This window comes from Sorex araneus, chromosome 5 (genome assembly GCF_027595985.1).
Source record: "Sorex araneus isolate mSorAra2 chromosome 5, mSorAra2.pri, whole genome shotgun sequence".
Lineage (NCBI taxonomy): Eukaryota > Metazoa > Chordata > Mammalia > Eulipotyphla > Soricidae > Sorex > Sorex araneus.
Window position 1 is genome coordinate 182982477 of NC_073306.1, and position 19291 is coordinate 183001767.

Consider the following 19291-nt stretch of genomic DNA (forward strand, 5'->3'; position numbering starts at 1 on the left):
TAGTGTCTATTTTGTAACAACTTTCCCTTATCTGGGTAATTTACTTAGGCCCTCCTTTAGAACTCAGAGGAGTCAGTAACTCTAGAAAGTTTTCCTTTACTCTCTTAGGTTGCATTAAAATGGTCCATATAATGTGCTCAAATACTAGTCTATTTACTTTGAGCATAGATTATATGATATTGTAAATGAAGTTGTTATTATCTCTATATACAAGTCTTGTAGCATAGATATTACGTATCTATATTCAGCATCTGTGATAACTGATACATACAAAAAACTCAGGGTTCTTAAATATGATAAATGAATGACTGTATGAAATTATTTATTTCCTAAGTACAATATCCATGAAAATAAAATATACAGCCGTTTAACATATATTTATGATGTTTCTCATAAAGGCAGGGAGCAAAGTAGGGCAGTTAGTTACAGCATAGTAAGCAAGATAAATCTTGACTGCATGGAACTGTCATATATCCACAAAGACTTTTAGTATCCCTAGCTATACTAAGGGACAGTGGCGGTCTATAATCATCAATGATCAAAAATATCCTCATTTTAAAAGCCCACAGTTGAGATTCACTACATCTATAAATATTTATTTCTAAAAAAATCTTCATTAGTTTAAAAGCAATGTATTATTTAAAAATACTCAACTGAAAAACAAAAACAAAATACCTGGGACATGCCTTGTGGAATTGGTAAATTTGCAGCTTGAGACATCACTGGCTGTGTTAATGACTGACCAACAGACTGGGAATTTATGGACTAGAAGCAAAATAAAAAAAGTAACACTGAATTGGTGTTTGTTCCCATACATGAGTATTTCAACTAGAAATATCACCATGGTGTCTTTTTAACTGTCTCTCCTTTTCCACTGGAAATGCCTGCTCCTGCTTATCTTCCTAGGCTCCTGCTACATAATCTTCCATGGGCTCTCAGTGAAACTGGCTGAATTTGACTAAAGGTGATTAGTGTAAGAACTTAAGATATAAAATAGTCCAAGACAGCTCAGTGGGCAGGAGAACATGCTATGCATGCAAGAGGCTTGGGCTCGATCCTTGTACCATGAGCACTGCTAACAGTGGCCCAAAACAAAAAAACAAAAACGTGTTTGAATGATTTTTTTTAATAGTATATCTGCATTTAACCTAAAAAACAATTTAAAAGATGTTAACAATTACCTCACAAAAAGAGCTTGAGTGTTACATAATAACAGCTTTTACATTTTTATAAAAAGGGACAGTAGACTAATGAATTTCTGAAGATTTAGATGATTTTTTTCTTTTTTAAAAAAAATCTCTATTCTGAACAATAGTAATGCAAGAGTTTACCTGACTACTACATGATGACCTCCTCTGTGCCATCTTCTCATGAGTTGATAAATGCGGTCTCGGGGGAGTGCTAGTATCGGTTGGGATCTTTGTTGGTGTTGCTGAGTTTAATTAACAAAGACAGAATAGAATCGGTACTTTAGAAAATACAGTTTTCAAAACAAAAGCTCAAAACACTTTTCAATTATAAAAAAATGATCATGCAACTCTAAAATTAAAAAAAAAACCCACCTAACTGTATTGTTAACTTGCATAGAGACCACTCCAAAGAAGACAGGAATAACTGGTGTATGAAAAGATGCTTAACACTGCTAACATCAGGGAAATGCAAATTGAAACCACAAAAACCTTACACCTGTATAGATGGCTATTATTCAAAACATGATTACTAAGTTTTGGCAAGAATCTGGAACCTCTACACAGTGCTTGTGGTGATATAAAATGGCACCATTACTGTGTGGTGATTTCTAAAAAAAATTCAAGATAGAGCTACCACCGATGATGATCCAACAATTCCACTTTTGGGATTCATATATCCAAAAGAGTTGAAACCAAAACTTCAGATGCTCCTAAGTTCAATGCTGAATTATTCACAACAGCCAACATGAAAAAACAACCTGTCTATGCAACAACATGAAGGAACTTGAGACATCACACCAAGTGAAATAAGTCAAAGGCAAATACTGCCTGACTTCTTATGTGAGGGCAACTAAAATAATCAAAAGTTGATTGATTCAGAGAACAGAATGGCAATTGCCAAGGGCTGAGGAGGGAGAAAATGGGAGTGAAGTTTAGATTAAGCACAATGAATCAAAATTTACTGTGCCCGCTCGAGCAAATTGATAAGCAACAGGATGACAGTGATACAGTGACTGACTTTATAGCATAAAGGTGTAATTTTGCTTTCTCTTCGAGGGACAGTTAAAAACAAATAATATCACCTTTAGTATTTCACAAGTCATTTAATAACTTAATTCTTTGCCAAAGTGAGCAAAGTATCTCTTATGTGCTGCAGAGGTCACTACATTTCAAACGCAAACTCTTGCTATAGAACAGTGTCCACTGGACACTGCAGATAGCAGTTGCTCGTATCATTAAGGAGCATCTCTTGGAAGAAAGTGAGCTTTCAAGGAAAGGTACTCACAGGAAGGATCTGAGACTGCTGTGTGAGATGATTTTCTTGAACTCCGGGAGGAGGCAGAAGGGGTTGGGCTGTGATCAAACCTTTCCAAAGCTTCCTTAAGACTGACTGTGTTTATACGATTATCAGACCCAGAATCTTGGCTCTAAGGAGGCAGAATAAAATTAATGTTTTTATTAATTCAAAGATTCCAATTAGTTAAACCACTTGTTAATCCCTCCCGCTAATTTTGATGAAGTCAAAATTTTTTTCCACAACAAGGCAAAGGAAGTACCTACCTATGTATGTATTAGGTACAGAAATGAAAATGTGGGGCTGGCAGGTAGGCTGCCCTGGGTCAGGGATGCTTCTGCATGTGTGTGTAAGGACAGGGTGCCATTCTATCTATGGCACCCATAGCCCAAGCACTTCTGGGTTTAGCCTGGCAGCCCCCACACTGCTAACCTAGCAGCACCACATCACTGGGCCCAAGTGTTGACCCATACTATATGATAGGTAGGCTGAGTATAGCTGGCAGTGGCCCCAGGGCCCCCCTGAAAACTGCTTGGAAAGACTCTTCCCCACAGATATTGATTTTTATAGTGATAGTACTGGCTTACCTCTCTATTTAAAGAAACAACAGATGAAAAAGAATAAAACTTGTCTCATACAAAAATTAACTCAAGGGTCAGAGAGATCATATGGGGTTAAGGGGCCTGCATTACATACGGATAGCCAGGATTCTATCCCTAGCACCACATATGGTCCCTATCCCTTGCACACATCCAGTCCTCAGAGCACTGCCAGAAATAATCCCAGGGCATAGAATCAGAATTAAACCTTGAACATCACTGTGTGCGACACACACACAAAATAAAAATTAACTCAAACATTGTAAGGGCTTAAAAGAATACTAAGCAATGTTGTAAGAGAAAAAAGCTACAACACTGAATTGGGTAATGATTTATTGCATATGACACTAAAGGATCAAACAAAAATGGAAAAGATGGATAAAGTGGACTTCATCAAAATAAAAAACTTTATATGTCAAAGGATTATGAACAAACTGGAAGAACACCAGGGAAGGGAATAGAAGAAAATATTCACAAATCCATTATCTGACATGGGATTAATACCAAAGAACTCCCACAACAGTTGAAAATAAAATTCCATTTTAAAAATAGGAAAAGATCTTACTGCATTTTTTCAAAGAGATACAGTGGCCAATAAATACATGAAAATACTCAATATTCCTAATGATTTAGAAATCAAACTTACAATAAAATACTATTTCACCCCATAATGATGGCTATAACAAAAAACCCCAAACTGCCTATTTTCTCTATTTTTTTTCTGGTGAAAAGAGGAAAAAATAGAGCCTTGTGCACAGCTAGTGGGAACATAAAACAGTACAGATATTATGGAAGATAAGAATGATGGCTCCAAAAAAAACCCACAAAAACTAAACAGAATTACCCTGATTCAACAATTCCAATTCTGGGCATACCCAGAATAATTGAAAGCCAACATAAAACAATACTGTACACTCATATCACAACAATATTATTCATAAAAATTAACCATGCAGGGGCCTAAAAGAATACTAAGCAATATTAAAAGATAAAAAAACTATGACATTGAATTCAATGTAGTTAAAGAATGGACGCAATTCAAGTGTATCAGTTGATGAAATGACAGTATTCCATGGTATGTACACAACAGAGTATTATTCGTCCTAAAACAGGAAGTAAATTCTGACATACACTCCAGCATGCAGGATTCCACTCCTATGAGGTACCACTGAGTCAGAGTCACAAAGACAGTCACTGTGTGAGTGCCAGTGGTTAGAGACGAAGGAATGGGAAGTTACCGTTCCATGGGTAGGGAATTTCAGTCTGGAGTGATGAGTGTTTATGGAGGGTAGTGATCAATGCACTGTAGCCAAATGTCCTTACCGTCACTGAACTGTACTTTCACAATTTGTTAAAATGGTACATTTGTTATGTATGTTTTATATTTAATAAGTATAAAAATGAGAAGTAACAGAATAAAGACGATACTATAAATTATAGACAAGGTATTATCAGCATTTTTGGAACTTAGCATGTAATTACTCAAAATCATCCTTTTCATTACACTAGACCACTCTTTGGAATTTTAATCTCCATTTGGATAACTCCTTCTATATCCCATCCTAGTCTTTCAAGCTTCCTAGGAACTAGTCTTCTCCAGTAACCGTTCACTTCTACTCAATCACAACTTCATGCCATTTACTAAACACTGAAGAACCTCTAACAACAAAATCAAATTGAATTTTAAACTACTTTCCTAATGGATTCTCCCAGCTCACTTACTCAAATGTTCCCTTGAATAGAGTGGATTTAAAGAGATCCACTGAAAGTGTACACAACACTAGGCAGATGTTAAATTTCTAGCATATTCACTTTTTGCTTATTATTCTATACCTTTATTACTACTCTTAATCTGTATCCCTTTCTCTCAGCTGATAATCATTTATAGGTGAGAATACTTACTATTATCAAATACTTAATTTTACCTGCTGATATGCCAAGTTTACCCAATCTTTTCTTCCCTTTTCACCATGACAGAGAGGAGTGTCCCCTCAAAGGCCATCCACATGCAATGTATAAAAAAACAAGGGTTTGGACTGGAGATGTGAATCAATGGTAAAGTACTTGTCTTACATATGTGATGCCTGGGAGAGAGGAAGGAAAGAAGGAAGAGAGGAGAGGGGAAAGGAGAGGGTGAAAGAGCAAGGAAACAAAGAGAAAGAGAAAGGGGAAAGGAGGGAGGGTAGGATGTTCTTGTTCTTATTTGGGGGAAGTCACATAAAAGGGTAACACATTTATGTAAGTACAGAAAAAAATAAAGACTGTATTCTAAGTCACAATATAAAGGAAAAATGACTATGTGACATAATACTTTGTTTACATTTTTTACTTCGTCTCAATTGCATCCTAATTCCCATATCCTTTGGCAATCAATTCCACTTCTTGCAAGGTTATCATCTACCTCAAGAAACACAAAAATGTTAAGTCAAAAATATATGTTCACTGCAGTACTAACAGCTAGGATATATGGAAACAACTCAAATACTCAACTCTCTCTCTAACTCTCTCTCTCTCTCTCTCTCTCTCTCTCTCTCTCTCACACACACACACACACACACGCAGAATATCATGCAAAAAAGATAAAAGCTTGCAATTTACTGCAACATGGATGGAGCTGGAGAGTATCATGTAAATGAAATAAATGAAATAATTCAGAGGGAGAAGGATAAATGCCAGATGATCTCCATCATCTGTGGTATACAGAAAAACAAAACAAGTCAATGGACTATATCAAGTGACAATAAACTCTTTGCCTTCATTTAGAGAACTAAAATTACCAAGCAATAGAGGGAGAGGGTAGGGAAGGAGGATGAGGTGTATTAAGTGTCACTATTTGACTTAAGTCACTACTTGATTTAAGACACTGTCAAATTTTTTATTTATCAAAATCATAAACCTTAACACTACTATATCCATGTTATCTGAAAACTACAATAAAGATCACTTTTTTAAAACATGAAAGAAATGTAGATAGCAAGGGAACAGACAAAACCCAACAAAACCAAACCCCCGGACTCTGACCATAGTGCTGTGGTTACCAGAGGGATTGTGAGGAGAGGGGAGAGAGTTTCAAGGACCAATGGGTGGTGGTGGAAGGGATACTGGTACTCAGATATGGCAACATACATTTTGAAGAGGTATGAAATTGTATTCCTAATATATAATCTTACTATATAACATTAACCCAGTTATGTCTATGAGAACAATTACACAGCCGGTAAGGCGTTTGCCTTGCACATGGCTGACCCGGGTTCGATTCCTCCATCCCTCTCAGAGAGCCACACAAGCTACCAAGAGTATCCCGCCCACACGGCAGAGCCTGACAAGCTACCCGTGGCATATTCGATATGCCAAAACAATAACAACAAGTCTCACAATGGAGATGTTACTGGTGTCCGCTCGAGCAAATAGATGAACATGAACAACGGGATGACAGTGCTACAGTGCTATGTCTATGAGAAACCAAAATTAATAGTATTGTAAAACAAAAAACAATTTAAACAGGGGCTGGAGTGATAGCATAGTAGATAATGCATTTCCCTTGCATGGTTCGATTCCCAGCATCCCATATGGTCCCCTGAGCACCGCCAGGGGTAATTCCTGAGTGCAGAGCCAGGAGTGACCCCTGTGCATCGTCAGGTGTGACTCAAAAAGCAAAAAAAAAAAAACCCAAAAAAAAACAAAAAAAAAATTTTAAACATAGTAATACAAGCAAGCAAGGGCCAGAGATAGTACAAGAGGCTGAGCACCTGCTTCACAAGGATGATCAAATCTCATCCCTATATCCTAAATTCAAAATAAGAATAAAAATTAACTAAAATGAAATATTAAAAAAAGTAAATGTTCTTGGGGCTGGAGTGATGATATCATATATAGAATATTTGTCCTGCACATAGCCAACATAAGCTCAATCCCCAATATCTTATATGGTCCCACAAGCACTGCCAGGAGTGATTCCTGAGTACAGAGCCAGGAGTAACTCTGAGCACTGCCAGTGTGCCCCCCAAACAAAACAAAACAAAACAAGTTCTTAAAAATTATCAAGCCTTGTTTTTAATTGGGATGAAATAATTAAAAACAAACTGTAAGATACATACTTTGTCAGCAGCTGTCTCAGGAAGAGACTCTTCAATGCCAAGTTCTCGTCGTCTTTCAGCCCTAACTTCTGCATAACTGCAAATGGGAAAAAACAGTGTTTGGTTATTTACCTGAAACACTTCAGAGGGGCAATACTCAGCGCCTTTATGCATTCCACTGCTTCACTGAATCTCAATGATTTTCTACAAGCTAAATAAACCTGAAACTTATCTATAGTGTTATTTTCATTCAAATTGTATTGCTTCATGTATCTAATTAAATAGTCTTATACACTCCTGTACATGATACAAAATTACACAGCACAAAGTATTATATTAAGTAAAGGAAGAGTATTCACTGTTTACTCCAGTTTTCCTCTACAGGTTGACTTTGGTTACACAAATGACTGCTACAAATTCTGTTCTAAACCATAAAACTGGAGGCCAGATAAAGGTTAAGTCTAAGTCCTGAGCACAGCCAGTATGACCCCAATTTCCAACCTCTCACCAAAAAAAAAAAAAAAGAAAGAAAGAAAGAATAAAGAAACTGAAAAAATTCTAAAACTGATGTGAAGAATTATCTATTTAGTGCTTCTATATAATGCCTGGAAATAACTGGTAAATTTAATAATATACTGAAAATGTTAGAAAAATGGAAAAAAATTCTTTGTAATTAAGAAATCATACCAAAAATTACACTGCAAAAATCATAATGATTGGTAAATTCAGAAATTCTGTAAAGGATTTATTACCTTACTACAGTGTGTGTACAAACAATAAACTCTGGTCTTGAATTCCACTGATGATAAGTGATATAATAATGAGTCTGAAGCCAAATCCACTGCTGTCCTTTAGTTAGGAACCTATAATAACATGATTTGCCTTTCCCATACTGCATCACTAGAGAAAAAGAAAATTCAATTCGTGTTATTAGTTTTGAATCTGTTTTTAGTCAAAGATATTACTCTCCCTTGGTCTATAAATAGAATTCATTTTCTGGCTATTCACTTACAGACATGTGTGTTCATGTGTGTATACAAATATACACACACATATGAATTAGGAGAAAATGCTATTCTGTATACCTTTAGCTCCAAAGCAATTTTGAATCAGCTCTTCCACACTCCCTAGCTTATAGTCAATTATGTCAATTATTGCCCTTTTTGTATACTTATGGTTACAATGAATTTTTAAAAATACCCTAAAATTAATTCTTCACATTATACCTTTAGCTCCAAAGCAATTTTGAATCGCTCTTCCACACTCCCTAGCTTATAGTCAATTATTGCCCTTTTTGTATATTTATGGTTACAATGAATTTTTAAATACCCTAAAATTAATTCTTCACATTATTACTTCCTCCTCCCAAGATATAATGACTATAACAGCAATAAAATAACCACCCCTGAATTTTCTCTCCACAGGCACTGTGGCAGAAACAGAAATGTTAAACCATCTAATACTAATTCTTAACTAGCCAATATCAAATTATCTGTCTGAACAACTGATATGTGTTGCGTTTCTCAAAGTATTCTCTGTAGATTCTAAGTCAGAAGCCTATTAACAGATACTTGGCCAAATAAAATAGGTCTGTGACTAAAATCAGTTAAGATCAGTTATTTTCTCCACAAACTCTATGTATGCCAAAATTCTTTTGTATAATTGGAGTGGAAAGGGAAAATGATTATTAGGAAGTGTTTTATACCCATCTTGTTTCACTATAAAACCTTTTAATGGACTGACTGGTAATCAATGGAATAAAGCTTAGAAAATGCTGGTGGGATTTTTCATGCACATGAAAAAGCCAAGTCTATATGAGAAAGCCAAGTCTATAAACTTGTAACTGTCCAAATTTAATTAATTTTATCCCAACTAGTTAAAAGAAGTATTATTTCTTTTTAATACATAATGGAGCATAGTCCTCCTATCTCCTTAAGTGAATTATGTTTTTTTGTGCGTAAAATAACTTTACTCGGAAAAATCTTCCTTGCAATTGAGGTTATTACCATGCTTTATTTTCACAAAATGAGGCATATTAGGCCAGTGGTATATGAACGTATCTTGAATATCTGAAAAAGCTTTAGAGAACAGGATTTGGGGAGGAAGGTCAGAGAAGCCACTAAAACCTACCTTAAAATCTCTGAAGTAAAGAATCACCAGCATGTGGTAAAGTGGTAGGTCTAGATGCTAATCCCGTCTTTACCACCAAAGAGCAATGGGATTGTAAAAAAATCCCTAACCTTCCTTGCTGTGTCTTAATTTACTCAAAGAGATAGTATCTACATTCTAGAGCTCTAGTTGCAAGAAGTGGGAGATAATGTCTATAAACTGTTTAGCATAGTGTTGACAAGAAAGCTGCTGTGGTTCACAGAATGGGAGGTGATATCCAGCACTCACTAGGTCCTTCCTGAAATACTCTAAACGTGTACCTTGCTCCTGGGCAAACCTATATGCTTGGAATCCAAAAAGTTATTGAACAGTATCATAATGATTTTATAATTTTCACAACAATCTACTGCTCTTACTGCAGATGCAGAGCTTATGTAGTTTAAATAAGGTTTATTAGATACTGTAACATAAACTGTATTCACAATTACAAACGCAAATAAAAAATAGAAAAATGTTTTATTTAAACATGACCTTTAATTCCTGCTGTATTGGTTATCCATGTAGGGTATATGCCTGTATATTTCAGAACCCAAAAATAGATTTGTTGTATCACCTTCTGATTATGATGGCTGTTTATATGATTAAAAACAGTTTTATCACTGAAATATTAAAGTCTACTTACAGTGCTCATGGCATTTTGCCAAATTCTCTAGGTCATCCACATGATAGTAATCATAGCCTGATGTTCCCAGAACTTCAAATGGCAAATATCCTATTATTGGTGGTGCCCTAAATTACACATAAAACAATCAATAGATAGTAACTTTTCCCATAGTAAGAAACAGCCCAACTAGAAATCAATTTGTAGGGTTTTTTATTTTTGAAAAATAGATTTGAAAATCCTGATTTTAAAAGTTTGTCTTTGAAACTCACTGATTTCAAAAATTATGTAGCTATTATTGTTCAATGGAATTTAGAAACGTTACCTGTGATCTAGAAATAGAAATTTCCATTCTAAACTATGTCTAGATGTAAACTCTTCATTAGGTTCTTCAACAGTGCACATTTCCTACAAATAAATTAATAATGAAAATTTAGAAGTATGTTTCTGAGTACTTAAAAGAAGCCTAAATATTGTCATAAATGTCATTATAAGATGACTTTTCCCTAAGTCATTGACACTTTTCTAGGAATGTGGTAAGAATTAACCTTTGTAGTTTCTGTTTCTGGGTCATACCCAGACTCTTCTGGCTCTTTGTTAGGAATCACTACCGGTGGGCTTGCAGGGACCAATATAGGTGCTGCGGATTGAACCTGAGACAGCCGCATGGAAGGCAAGCGCTCTGTTTACTATACCCCCCCAAAATAATTTTTTACAACCCCACATTAAGTTACATTATCCTATATGGAGTTATAACTCACAGTTTAAGAAGCTAAGTTCTACATATGCTGTAACTCTAAAATTAAAATCAGTGTTTTTCTAATGGCTATCTTCTCTATTATTATTTTTTAAGCTGTTTATTTTGGAGGCTCTTTTTTCAAGGGTTTATGTGGGGCATACACATCTAGCAGTGTTCAGGGATCACTCCTGGCAGTGCTTGGGGGATCATGGTGACAGAGATTGAACTGGGGCCAGTTTATGCATGCAATCCCCGTACTATCTCTTCAGTCCTTTTCCCACTTCTTTATATAGTCACCTGCTTATGGGACACAAATAAAAATATTTACTTCAAAAATGAAAAGATAAATTACATAAAATAAAAGCCATTTGCACATTTCTAAAGAAAATTAAAAAAAGAAAAAAGAAAACAATCCATCTTTTAAAATTACCTAGAATCTGGACCTTTCCTTTAGTGTAGAGCGTAAACTTTACAAAAGAGCATCCTAAAATTTTGCACAAGAGAAGAACAATGGTGATATGTAATTACTGGTAAAATGCAAAGAACATAAACTAAAAGGTCAAGTCATATGATTTAACAAAAGCCTTTTTTAGCATATTTGCTTCAAAAACATTGGAATTATTTATGTTTTTTTTTAATTACCACAGCCAGGAATTATTTATGTTTGTAGATCTTTCAAGTATTTTGGAAACAGAAAAATTACTGAGACATCCTGGGGTAGCAAGTGAAAACCCTTTTGTACAATTAAATTAGAAACATACCTTAATGAATTGAGGTGTAGCTAATCGGACAGTAGCTACAAAGCAAACTCTATCTTCATAAGAAGGTCTATGTGTGCGTTGTATAGTTCCTTCAAAACCATTGTGTGCTGAAGTGGATACTGAAACAATAAGGAAATTGTTTTCCGGTAAATTCTAAACTTTTTATGTTCAAACATCTATGTCTTTTTAAAAATTAAAAGAAAACCAAGTGAAAATATATCATGATCCATGGCTTGGAAGCCGGCCTCATATGCTGGGGGAAAAGGCAGCTCAGATAGAGAGGGGAACACCAAGTAAAATGTGGTTGGAGGACCTGCTCAGGAAGGGAGATGCGTGCTGAAAGTAGACCATAGGTTGAACACGATGGCCACTCGATACCCCTATTGCAAAACACACCCAAAATGAGAGAGAGAACAAAAGGGGCCCTGCCACAGAGGCGGGGTGGGGTGTGGGGGATGGGAGGGATACTGGGTTCATTGGTGATGGAGAATGTGCACCGGTGGAGGGATGGGTTCTCGAACATTGTATGATGAAAACACAAGCACGAAAATGTCTAAATCTGTAACTATACCCTAACAGTGATTCACTAATGAAAAAAAAAAAAACTAAAAAAAAAAAAGAAAATATATCATGACTGAAGCATTTCAACTTACCACTATTCACTTCAACTTACCACTATTTAAAGATTTGAAATTTCCTATAAATTTTACATATTCATAAGTAGATGGTTCCTTTGGGTCTATTGTTCCTCGAAGCATATGACAAGAGAATTCTAACTGATTTTTTGCTGAAATATAAAGTGATAGATAAAAATGAGGAACACCACATGATATAAAAGTTACATAACTATGTTTCCATATAACTAACCTGAAACTATAAATATATTACTATGTAACATATGTTAACTAGATCAGTTAGCTCCAAGCTCCAACAGTTAATTCCTAAATAATATTTTATTTTAATCCATATAAGTATAGAACCTTGATTCTACTCCTTGATCTCACCTTGTTCTTAATTGAGAAAACAAATCTTTGAATATGAGCAACTACACTCCATATGTCCCATCTCATTCTGATTTCAAACTAAAGGTTTTGCTTTCCATTCTCAAGCTAATGATTCTATCTCTATTTTCAACACTCTTTCCTTTCTTCCCTAGAACCAAATCTACACTACTGTCACATTCCATTTGCATCTACACATTTTCTTCTTTGGCTCCTTAATTTTCTACTTCAAAATATGCTCAGATCTTTCACTGAGATGGAGCACATAAAGGGTTTTATTATGCTAATCTTTGAATCATCAGCTCTCCTTCCTTTTTATTACATGCTCTAGTTTCCACATATTAATTTTCCTAAACTTTACATACTGTAGCTTTTTTTTGTCTTTACATCTCTAAGAAAATGATTCTTCTAAAGATAACCAATATTTGCACACCAGATTCTCGGATAATATCCTATTGGCCAAGAATGTCTCATTTTGATGTTGATGAGAAAAAAAGTAACCCCTGGCTGGGGTCACTATGTGGTGTATATCATAGGTTTCTTTCATACCCCAGAGATCAGTCTGCATCTCTAAACCTTCTGCGTGATTGTGGGTGTGTGACTGCATCCTTCCCTGGAGGGCCTCCTATTTAGGGGTCATCCCCACAGTGAGCCTTTAGTTGCTGTGACCTGAGCTGGAGGGAGCAGGATGTGAAATAAATGCATGAATAAATTAAAATTATTGTATAACTAGAACTTTTGGAGTCTTGACTGTTTCATGGCTTTTGTTTTGATTTTCCTCAAAAAATAAACAGTAGAAACTCAACTCAATGGTAAAAAATGGCATTTTTTATAGAGACTTTATTTGATTCAATGTTGCTTTATTTATAAAGGAAGTTTCCAAGACCCTATCAACAATAGTGAGGTTTGATAACTTCAGGGATCTTGACTCACTGTTTCTACTTGTCCCAAAAACTCATACTTTTTCTCTTTCCCATAGAATGAAATTTGTACTCCCACTTCAATGACCATTCTCTTTTGCTAATTTTCAAATTATGGACATTTATAAAAATTATTCTGCTATTCTTCATAACTATATAACATAGCTGAATTTATTTGCCCCACAAATCTCTCTCCCTTATTAACTTTAACAGTTCATAAAATATAGTTTCTCATCTAACTATTTGCCTTCAGGATATTTTACTTGACTATCCTAATAGTAGGTGAAATCTATAATCTATGAATCTAAGACATGGTTGACCTTTTATTTCCTAGTCACAAGTTCCCAAGTACTGTCTTCAAGATCTGCTATTTATAGCCAGAATCTGGAAAAAACCCGAATGCCCTAGAACGGATGACTGGTTGAGGAAACTTTGGTACATCTATACAATGGAATACTATGCAGCTGTTAGAAAAAAGGAGGTCACAAATTTTTTATTTAAGTGGATCGGCATGAAAAGTTTCATGCTAAGTGAAATGAGTCAGAAAGAGAGAGACAGACATAGAAAGATTGCACTCATCTATGGCATATAGAATAACAGAGTGGGAGACTAACACCCAAGAATTGTAGAAATAAGTACCAGGAGGGTGACTCCATGGCTTGGAGGCTGGCCTCACATTCTGGGGAAAGGGCAACTCAGAGAAGGGATCACCAACTATAATGTAGTTGAAGGCCATGTGGGGGAAGGGAGTTGCGGGCTGAATGAGGGCTAGAGACTGAGCACAGTGGTCACTCAACACCTTTATTGCAAACCTCAACAGCTAATTAGAGAGAGAGAACAGAAGGGAATGCCCCTGCCACAGTGGCAGGGTGGGGTGGGGAGAGATGGGATTGGGGAGGGTGGGAGGAATGCTGGGTTTACTGGTGGTGGAGAATGGGCACTAGTGAAGGGATGGGTTCCCGAACTTTGTATGAGGGAAGCATAAGCACAAAAGTGTATAAATCTGTAACTGTACCCTCACGGTGGTTCACTAATTAAAAATAAATAAATTAAAAAAAAAAAGATCTGCTATTTATTTCACCATGGAAACTCTCAGAAGTAAATTTTTTCAAATAAGCATCCATTATCATCAACTCACCTACACCTTATACCTGGGTGACAGTAAAAATTTATTCTTTATACTACCACTCTTGCCACCAGATAACAACCTCCATAACTATCATTCTAAGATTAATATTAATTTTTTTGTTAATATTTCATCATTCAAGGGCTTGGAATACTTCTAGGCATAGCATTTAAAACTCAATTATCTATAAAAGATCTTACCATCTAATTCAACAGGTTAAAAATATGTCTTCTGCCTATAATTTTCCTTGTTGAGGACTCCCTGGCCTTCTGGATATCTATACCCAGTATCAATTATTAAATTTATCCACTCAACACTCACAATACATGTTCCATGCCATCCTTACTTCTATTTCTATGATTAGTTTTATTTTTTAACCTCTAGCCTGGTTCATTCTCAAAATTTCCTGCCTGAAAGTTTTTTTAAGACTAGAAAAATCAACCAAATTCTCTTATACTGGCTTGCATAAAATATAAAACCCCAGGCTGTATAGTCCAATGGGTTGGAGTGCACGTTTTATACAATAGGAGGCCCAAGTCTGATCCACACACCACATGGTCCCTCAAGCACTGCTGGGAGTGAACCCTGGGCACCTAGTAGGTAGGAGTAGGCCCTGGGGACTGGTGACCCCCAAACCAAAAATGAAATGCTGTCATAAGGCCATTTATCATTCTGTGCTCTTCTGTCTCCAAGCAGAAATCACACTCCCAAATCACATACCACTTTGACTTATTCTGATCCAAATACTTTAATTGTGGAAACCTGAGTTTTCTAAGCTATTTCTCCTGCTTTGAATCATGCTTACTATCCCGCTTCAACATAAAACACCCTTTTAGAGTATGGTAGAAACTGTTTTTGTATGTCATTTGTTTTACTGGGGGAAGGGGGAAACACGGTCAATAGGTCATTAGTGAGACTTTCCCTTCTAGGAAAAACTACTGTTGCCGTCCTCATTTGATTCTGGAAGAAGCCTAAGGTCTCTTCTGCCAAAGGCTTTCATTCAGTTCTCTAGAGTTGAATCATGTTCTTATTAGGTACCAGGGGTTCTTCTCTCCTTAAGCTATGTATTTACTTCAAACAATGCAATTCACTTAACTTCCAATACTATGCATTTACAAACATATGAAAGATTAAGAGTGCACCATTGATCTATCAAGGAAGTATCACTATTATCACTGTCATCCCGTTGTTCGTTGATTTACTCGAGCGGGTCCCAGTAACATCTCTATTACACTCAGCCCCGATATTTTAGCAGCCTCTCCTTACTCATCTTTCCCAACGACTGGAGGCTCTTTCTGGGTCAAGGGAATGAGACCTACTATCGTTACTGTTTTCGGCATATCAAATATGTCACAGGTAGCTTGCCAGGCTCTGCCGTGCGGGCGGGATACTCTTGGTAGCTTGCAGGGCTGAGAGGTATGTACATATCTTTTACTGTATTTGGGATATGAATACGTACATGGGCAGCTTGCAAGGTTCTCCTGTGCAGGCAATAGACTCTTGGTAGCTTGGCAGGTTCTCCAAGAAGGAGAACAAGGCTATTAGATGTCACGTGGCCGCTTTGTGGCCGCGCTTCCAGGAGCTTGGTCTTAATAGTCTCTGGATGTTGGCCATTGGTGGGATTACACGGTGCTGGGGGCAGTTTGTGAGTGTGGCTGCCAAGCTACTGGAAAATGGGGGGTCTGGATGGAGAAGGCTCAGTCCCAATCCAAGCAGGCTTGGAGATCTCAGCCCTGGGTCCTGCACACCTGGGTTCCTCTGCTGGTCCCTTCATGTGTGAGGCTCATCTGGACGTGTGGAGAGTGGTAGAATCGAGGAAGTATCTGACTTAAATAATTGTTAATAGGTTTCAAATGGACTCATGTCTCAAATTGTTCTTAACTCCTTTCTGGGAGCGGGGGAGTATAGCACTCCCAAGCAGTGCTCAGGCAGTCCAGGGCCCCCAGTGGTGATTCTGTCAAGCAGGCCATTGGTTCAATGCAAGGGAGGGAGGATGTGATGCTGCTCTGGCTCTGCGGTTCTGGGATTACTGGGCGATCTCAGTGATGCTGGGGGACACCAGGGATGCATTCAGCAAAACTTGGGAGACGACGTGGTACCAGCAGTCAGACCCAGGTTGGTTACCTGGGTCCAGACCCCCTCAATTCCTCTTGACAGGAAGGCCATTTTATATACACCTATCCACACATATATCTCAATTCTTGGGGCAATACATGTGCTATACAGAAGTTAAAGGTGCAAATTTAATGTCGATATTATCAGAGAAGTCCAAATTTTAAATATTATATAAACAGATTAAGGAAATATCTGGTTATCAAATTATGTTACAATCATTTTGGATTTTGCATATGTTAGTTTAATTCAGCAAAGAAAAGTGATATCAGGTAAATTATTCCTTCCAATTAGTCAAAAAGAAATGTTTGGTTTTATCATAATATTCTTGAAGGCGGCGACTATTTTCTTTTATTCTTTACACTTTTACAAAATAATACAAGTGTCTGGCACTTAGATACATTCACCCAAAGCCTAGTTAGTTCTGAGAAAGTAAATAATTTCCTTTAACAATTTTTAAATGAGTTTATTACCTTCTAGTTTTAGTGTCCAATTGTAATTCTAAAAATGCTTAGTTTTCTCTTATTAAATACAGTATGACTATTAAAAAAATTATGTTGAAACTCCTATTTTTATGTGAATTACAATTTTATGGTAGCACTGTAGTCCCGTTGTTCATCAATTTGCTTGAGCGGGCACCAGTAACATCTCCATTGCGAGACTTGTTGCTACTGGTTTTGGCATATCCAATATGCCACGTGGAGCTTACAATTTTATGGTAACAGCTATTAAAACAAAAATGGTATTTTAAATCCTCTAATAAACTCAAACTTTCAATGCACTCATAATTTAATTCAACATATACTTACATAAATATTTTGAGAGGTCCTAATAGGATATATGGAATGATAGCACTGTAGCACTGTCATCCCATTGTGCATCGATTTGCTCCAGCTAACACTAGTAACGTCTCCATTGTGAGACTTGTTACTGTTTTTGGCATTTTGAATATGCCATGGGTAGCTTGCCAGGCTCTGCCCTGCAGGCGGGATACTCTCGGTAACTTGCCAGGCTCTCTGAGAGGGACGGAGGAATTGAACCCGAGTGGCCGCTATCGATCCAGCACACATTTAGTTAAACACATCTGGTTTGTCACAAACTGAGGAAAGTAAGTGAAAATGCTACCAAATATAATATTTAAGTTTTTCTTAACAGCTACTACTTACATTTTAAATATTCCGGGGTTAATGAATCACTTTCCAGCAGATGGGTAGAGAGTGTTTTATAAACCTCTGAATGCTCCCCCTCTGGGATAAAGTTAAATATACTTTGATCCACAAGATCAGACTGCAAAGGAAGTTTAAAAAATATAATTTTTGTGATTCAAGCAACATTTATTTAAAAAACTCTATACCTATTCTTAAACATCAAATGGCATATAGTCAACTCTTGATTATTTATGAAAATTGACAAATGTCATGTTACAGAACACAATTCAAAAAACAAGGTGAAAAATTATCCTGTTCCCTTGCCTCTCATATTTGTGTCATCAGAGCCATGATCAAAATAATTCTTAAGAATATCAGACATTTTAAAGCTGAGTTTTCACTAAATTCAAATTTTTAATAATGAGAAAGAACTGAGCAGAAACATCTTAAGCTAAACATGTAACTTGATCATATGTCCAAACCTCAGACAAATTATGGTAGCACACACCTTACGAAGGACAGCCACAGGCTAGAGATATGTGACTCTGGGATCATTTTAATTGTCTGATGTATCCTTTCTTTTTCAGTTCATCTTTTCCATGTACTCTTTACAATGAACAAATCTTATTTTTATCTTTAAATAGGGCCACACCTGGTAGTACAGGGTGTGAGTGTGGGGGTCAGATGAATGGTATCAAGAACTGAACCTGGGTTCTCATAATGCTAGGCATGTACTGTGCCCACCTGAACACAAGTCTCAAAAAGCCCTGCCTTTAGCTTACAGCATCAAAGGCAAGCAATACACTAAGCAATATAATCCTTGCTAAAACATGTCTTTACCAACAGTAATTCGGCAAACACCAGACTTTGAAATCAAAGCCTTGGCTTTGGAATAAAAAATGAATAACACAATTCCTATTCTTAAGTAACCTACCATTGACATGAGGGCCACCAAAATAGTTCAGAGTGTGATCTCTGTGACTGCACGGCTCTGGAGCATGCCAGGAGTGACCCTGATGGCCGGGAGCACTGCTGCAGCTAGAGCAGCACTGCATCTCAGGGTCAAACCCTAACCCTCCTGTACTGTCCAGCCATGTATTCCCAGAAATGGCTTAGCACTGCTGGGGTCATTCAAACCAATTAAGCAAAATACTGACAAAGAAATTTCAATGACTTCTTACTTTCTTCCTCATCCAGTTGTTTTCACTTGATTTCTCAACATTTTCACATTGCTCTACGGAATCCTGGGGATAGTGAAATGAAAGCTCAAGGACTATGGAAATGGGCAAACATCAAGGGAAACGGAAAGATCTTTCTCCCTGTATTCAACCAAAGTAGTTCAATTTTCATTTGCTTTCTTATAAAAACACAGCAAACACCTCATTTGCAAATAGAGCTCTCCTGCTTAAACACACAAACAAACTTCAAACAAGAGAGAGTCACTGGGATGAAAAAAGGTCGAAAAGTTTTTTTACTGCTCTCCATGTAGTCAAATGGTCACATTCTCCTCTTTTCTGTAGCCAGAAGGCTATCTTATGAAGGAATATACTTCCCA

General features: G+C 36.7%; 1 protein-coding gene across 8 annotated transcripts in view; it reads right to left on the minus strand.

The window, feature by feature from the left end:
- CLOCK (clock circadian regulator) overlaps positions 1 to 19291 on the minus strand; it is an 89551-nt gene that overhangs the window by 17524 nt on the left and 52736 nt on the right. For 7 of the 8 annotated variants that reach the window (XM_055140876.1, XM_055140881.1, XM_055140878.1 and 4 more), the window contains 10 exons: positions 17755 to 17875; positions 12103 to 12216; positions 11430 to 11548; positions 10255 to 10337; positions 9951 to 10057; positions 7912 to 8059; positions 7181 to 7256; positions 2476 to 2617; positions 1332 to 1432; positions 676 to 765 (listed from right to left, as the gene is read on the minus strand). In XM_055140876.1, the coding sequence (XP_054996851.1) occupies positions 676 to 765; positions 1332 to 1432; positions 2476 to 2617; positions 7181 to 7256; positions 7912 to 8059; positions 9951 to 10057; positions 10255 to 10337; positions 11430 to 11548; positions 12103 to 12216; positions 17755 to 17875 (1101 nt within the window). The remainder of the gene's footprint in view (positions 1 to 675; positions 766 to 1331; positions 1433 to 2475; positions 2618 to 7180; positions 7257 to 7911; positions 8060 to 9950; positions 10058 to 10254; positions 10338 to 11429; positions 11549 to 12102; positions 12217 to 17754; positions 17876 to 19291) is intronic. The other variant, XM_055140880.1, reaches the window with a different exon arrangement.